The sequence below is a fragment of the Lipotes vexillifer genome, unplaced genomic scaffold (assembly GCF_000442215.2).
Source record: "Lipotes vexillifer unplaced genomic scaffold, Lipotes_vexillifer_v1.1 scaffold1093, whole genome shotgun sequence".
Taxonomy (NCBI): domain Eukaryota; kingdom Metazoa; phylum Chordata; class Mammalia; order Artiodactyla; family Lipotidae; genus Lipotes; species Lipotes vexillifer.
This window is the reverse complement of record NW_006774793.1, coordinates 1360087-1365466: the sequence shown is the minus strand read 5'-3', so window position 1 is coordinate 1365466 and position 5380 is coordinate 1360087. Positions and strand designations below refer to the sequence as shown.

The 5380-nt window shown below is 57.9% G+C and overlaps 1 protein-coding gene across 1 annotated transcript; it reads left to right on the top strand.

Moving 5' to 3' along the window:
• The first annotated feature begins 889 nt into the window (after positions 1 to 889).
• CEBPE (CCAAT enhancer binding protein epsilon) lies at positions 890 to 2589 on the top strand. Its single transcript, XM_007449548.1, has 2 exons — positions 890 to 1493; positions 2087 to 2589. The coding sequence occupies exons 1-2, from the start codon at positions 984 to 986 to the stop codon at positions 2420 to 2422; spliced, it is 846 nt and encodes a 281-aa protein (XP_007449610.1). The 5' UTR covers positions 890 to 983; the 3' UTR covers positions 2423 to 2589.
• The last annotated feature ends 2791 nt before the right edge of the window (positions 2590 to 5380 follow it).

The window sequence follows — 5380 nt, the reverse complement described above, 5'->3', positions numbered from 1 at the left end:
TCAGGACCCGACAGGGGCAGAGCGCCAGCCCGAGGCTCTGGCAGTGCAGGCCAGGCGCTGGAGCCACCGGAGGAGTGCAGCTGTCAGTTCCTGGGGCTGCCAGGGTCGGGGTCACAGGGCCCAAGCCCTGACCAGGTGCCAGGCTGCTAGAGCTAGCCCGGGCTGGAAACTCGTGAGGGCTTGGGCTGTTACACAGACCCTGTGCAAAAACCTAGCAAAAAGAGCCTGCTCTGCACCATGAGACAAGCCCTAGTGCATGGCTTGGTCCCAGACATCACTACTCCCTAAACCCCTCAAACGACACCTCCTGGCTTGCACCCAGGAGAGTGGCTCGGAGAGGTGGGGCTACAAAAAGAACTGAGTGGCCCTGGGGGTAGGTGGAGACCAGCACTGTAGGGGGGGGACTGCGAGGGAGGGAGGCGTGTCCAGGGAGGAGCTCAGATCAGGCTGGGGGTCAGCACTGGAAGAGGGTTTTCTCTGTTCCTTCTGACTGGGCACTCATTCTGCACAGGACTTTCTGGAAGTTGGAGGGAGGAGGATACTCAGAGTAAGGTGTTGCCCTCAAGGAGGATTCTGGAATCCCCTGGACTCGACAGGGAGGGGGAGGCATTCCCAGAAGAATCAGCTCCTGGGCATCTCAGAACCTTGGCTTGGAGCCTAACCAGAGTACCCCCAACTGCTTAGATAGGCCAGGGGCCCCATTTCTTTAAAGCCTGCATCCCTCCCTCTGCGGTGCGCCCTGCCCCTCCCTGAGTCACCCCAGGGAGAGCGGGGGGGAAAAAGGGAAGAGAAAAGAGGCATTGACTACAGAGGAAGGAAAAGGAAACAGCAGAGGAGGGAGGAGAGAAGCCACACAGGAGTGGGTGACAGCGGAGATCGGAGAGGGCAGATCTAGGGCAGGGGGAGACAGCAAGCCGAGCATCCCAAAGGGTGCCCCAAGAGCAAGGCGGCCAGGGGCGGGGAGCCGAGGGGGCGGGCCGGCCATGTCCCACGGGACCTACTACGAGTGCGAGCCCCGGGCTGGCCAGCAGCCACTTGAGTTCTCAGGGGCCCGAGTGGGGCCTGGGGAGCTGGGGGACATGTGTGAGCATGAGGCCTCCATCGATCTGTCTGCTTACATCGAGTCTGGGGAGGAACAGCTCCTCTCTGACCTCTTTGCTGTGAAGCCGGCACCTGAGGCCCGAGGCCTTAAGGGCCCTGGAACCCCTGCCTTCCCCCACTACCTGCCGCCTGACCCGCGGCCCTTCGCCTACCCTCCACATACCTTCGGCCCCGACAGGAAGGCCTTGGGGCCTGGCATCTACAGCACCCCAGGGAGCTACGACCCCAGGGCTGTGGCTGTGAAGGAGGAGCCTCGGGGGCCCGAGGGCAGCCGGGGGGCCAGCCGCAGCGGCTACAACCCTCTGCAGTACCAAGTGGCGCACTGTGGGCAGACGGCCATGCACCTGCCCCCGGCCCTGGCAGCACCCAGCCAGCCCTTGCGCGTCCTCAAGGTAAGAGTGGCTCGATTCTCCTCCCCGCCACCCAGGGGCTGGAGGGAGGCCCGTGTGGATGGGGTCTGTGTGTGGTGTTGCTCTGTGAAATCGACCCACCACAAGCCCTCTGTGTTCGCCACCCAGTCGTAACCCCTCTTGGCTTCTCTGTGAACTCACTCCCCCGCCGATCCCCACTGCGTGACCGGAACCAATGTGTCCTGCAGTCCCTGTGACCAGTTGACCTGTCCTGATCTCAGCACGCCACCCCTGCTCCAGTTTCTCTGCTGCGCACCAGCCCCCTCCTCTCATTTCTGTGTCACCTCCTGCTTCTAGAAGAGGAAATGCCCGCTGATGATAGAACTGGAGACTCGAGACAGATGGAGGGAAAGTGTCCTCAGAGAGTGTGGGGACATGAAAGGGAGTTTGGGTCGGAGCAGAGGACACTGTACATCTGGCAGGGCAGTGGCTGTTCTACTGGGGGCCAGGAGCTGGCTCTGAATCCCACATCCCTCTGACGCTGCCAGTGTGCTCCGACCACTGGGATTCCCGCCCCACCTTTGCTCTAGCTCCCCACAGCCCTCACTCTTGTCCCTCTGTACCTTCCCCTCCAGGCCCCTTTGGCGGCTGCTGCGGCCCCCTGCAGCCCCCTCCTCAAGGCGCCCTCACCGGCTGGCGCCTCGCACAAGGGCAAGAAGGCCGTGAACAAAGACAGCCTGGAGTACCGGCTGCGGCGGGAACGGAACAACATCGCGGTGCGCAAGAGCCGCGACAAGGCCAAGAGGCGCATTCTGGAGACGCAGCAGAAGGTGCTAGAGTACATGGCTGAGAATGAGCGTCTGCGCAGCCGTGTGGAGCAGCTGACCCAGGAGCTGGACACCCTTCGCAACCTCTTCCGCCAAATCCCTGAGGCCGCCAACCTCATCAAGGGTGTAGGGGGCTGCAGCTGAGCCCGCCTGGCAGACTGTGGGCACCAGCCCCCGGGGCTCAGCCTGACCCTGGGCACCCTCACCCTAGAGGCCCCACAGGCCGAGTCAGAGACAAAGAGCATGGACAAGACAAGGAGGAGGGCGGGCCCCAGCATAATGATTCTGTGGCTGAATAAAACTGCACTATGGCACGGTGCTGGGGCTGTACAGTGGGCCCGTGTGCGTGTGTGTGTGTGTGTGTGTGTGTGTGTGTGTGTGTGTGTGTGTGAGAGAGAGAGAGAGAGAGAGAGAGAGAGAGAGGGAGAGAGAGAGAGAGATGGGGGACTCCAAAGGTAGGGAATGCACGAGGCTAGGCCTGCATACCTCTCGATTCCAGGCCCAAATAAACATTCGGGAAATTCAGCAGACAAGCTGCCCACAGCTCTCCCACAGTGCACCGCACAGCCAGGCCCTGTATCTCTCCCTCTGCTCTTCTCTCCCCCGACCCGGCCCACTCTACCCCCACCCCACAGGACCTGGAGCAGCCTCTGGACACTCCCTTAGCAGAGCTCTGTGGCTCACAGGGAGATCCCAGCACCTCCAGTCCCTCCTGCCTGGGCCTGCTGACCCCAGCCCTGCTCTATCTCACCTTGAGGTATAGGTCTGGGAGTTCCTGCCCCAGGAGATCAAGGGAAAATTCCAGATGGCTCTGATGTATTTATGGTCCCTTAGCTCTTGATCCGGGACTCAGTCCTTTCTCCACAGTTCCCAAACTTCAGTCTGCCAGACTGACAGACCCCCATGCCTCCAACCCACTCGCTCCCACCTTTGTCCCTTGTTCCCTGGGCCTTCGGTTCCCTAAAGAATCTGAGTGCTTGGGGGACGAATTAGTTGGGAAAGGCCTTGAGACCTGTTCGTATACGAGAAAATTGGTAATGAGGAGGATGACAACACACCTGTGCAGTGAAACCCCATGTGGAAAACAGGTTTTTTCATAGAACTCTAGCCTGAGAGCCATAAGAGGGCAGCGCTTGACAGCCTCAGTTTGAATTTCCCTCTGCTACTTTCTAGCTGTGTGACCTCGTGCCAGTTACTTCTCTCTGTGCCTCAGTTTCCTCATCTGCAAAATGGGAGGAGTAGTAATGCTGTACGTTCATAGATAAACAAGGCCTGGCATACGGTGAGCACAAATACTTGTTATCACTCTCTTTTGCTAGAACTGAAAGGACCTCGGAGATCTTATCTAAACTTCTCATTTTGCAGGTGAGGAAACTGAAGTCTCAGACAGGGAAGGGACTTACCCAGAGTCTTGCAATGGGTTAGAGGCAGAACCAAAATTAGCTCTGTAAAAATCACAGATCTCAAGTGGGGCCTGGAAGAGACCTCAAGAGATCATCTGGTAGGCTTTGCCCTCAGACAACAAGATAGTATGGGCCACATTTGATAGATAAAGCAGTTGAGAGCCGAGGGAATAAGAGACATTCTCCGGAAGCTCACCCAGGTGAGCTTTGCTGTCTCCACACACGCACCTGTCTCTACTTTGCCCTCACACCCTCCCCTCGGAGACATATGGAACAGTGTGGGGCCAGAGTCAGGGACACGAGACACAAGATGGGCTGGTTAGAGTCTCTCCTAGGCCACCAATGACTTATAGGCCACTGCTGAGAAAGCAGTGTTAGACACCAAGGAATAACCTGAGAGGGAGAGAGACTGGGTCTGGATCCTCCAGGTCCGCTCTCTCTCCTCTCTCTCTCCCCGCACCTCCACCTCCCCAGTGTCAGAGCCTTCCCACATTGAGGACATCCGGGCGTACCACGCCTGCCTCACCCAGGACTCAGTCTCTTTCCTGCCTTTGCCTCTGTGTCTCTCAGGCACCATCTCCCCTACATCTGTGCTCTAGATACCCCTGCCCCAGGTCTGGTTTGGGCAGACGGATCTGAACCTCGCTTAGATGGTTTATTCTACCTGAGTTGGGAAGAAAGAGGCACCTGTCTCTGTGGATGCCTGGGAGAATCCCACACCTTCCTTTCAGCCCAGGGGAATGCGTTGCATAAAGGGGGTTTGTACAGAGCACGGTAAGTGACTCAACCTCCGGATTTCCTCCTCGCAGCTCAAGACCACTGCCCCTGGACTTATTTTCAAGGTTCTGGGTGATGGGACCTGGGTTGCTGCAGCATCCACCCCAAGCTTCTTTCCCACAGTTCTGAATCGTGTCTCCTCTCAGCCCACAGCACCCGGGGGCTCCTCAGGGCGGGTGTCTGGCACCACGTCTGGAGAAGATCCACAGCCCCAGCTAAGAGAAGAGAACACCTGGTCCCTGACTGACGCCGAGTGGCAGGCACACCTCGATCCTCTGTGGCAGATCATATCCCGGGGAAATGACAGGTAGCCGGAAGTCACACTTTTAACCCTGAGGTTTTAACCTGACCTCAACTGGTTTGGGCCAAGGTAACTTATTCAAAAAGTATTTGTTGAGCATCTTTCCTGTGTCAAGCCCTTGCAAGGTGCTGAGGACACTGTGGTGACCAAACCCAACTCTTGGCTGAAGGACCCGTCCACCTGTTGTGTTCAGGCAGGGCAGGAGATTGTGGGTGGCAGGAGAAGGAAGTCAGGTGCTTAGCCCCCAACTCCTAGGGACAGGACAGGTAGTCTCTGCAGCTGCCCTCACAGCCTGGGGGTGGTGATGGCTTTCTGCCACTGCTGGAGCTTACCACTTCTGCAGCTGTCCCTTAAGCCTGACCATTCACACCTCTAGACATTCATGAATTACCCCCTCTGAATATGCCTCTTGGGGAAACCTACTAAACCAGCAGAAAGGGAGGTGGTTTTTTTGTTTGTTTGCTTTGTTTTGGTTTATTTGGTTTTTTTTGGCTGCATTGGGTCTTCATTGCTACACACGGGCTTTCTCTGGTTGCGGCGAGTGGGCGCTACTCTTCCTTGCGGTGCACAGGCTTCTCATTGGGGTGGCTTTCTTGTTGCGGAGCACGGGCTCTAGGCACG

Bases quoted from the DNA above. Each gene is read 5' to 3' on its own strand.
- CEBPE (XM_007449548.1), top strand. From the start codon at position 984: ATGTCCCACGGGACCTACTACGAGTGCGAGCCCCGGGCTGGCCAGCAG. The intron at 1,494-2,086 runs GTAAGAGTGGCT...CTTCCCCTCCAG, and splicing joins AGCCCTTGCGCGTCCTCAAG to GCCCCTTTGGCGGCTGCTGC.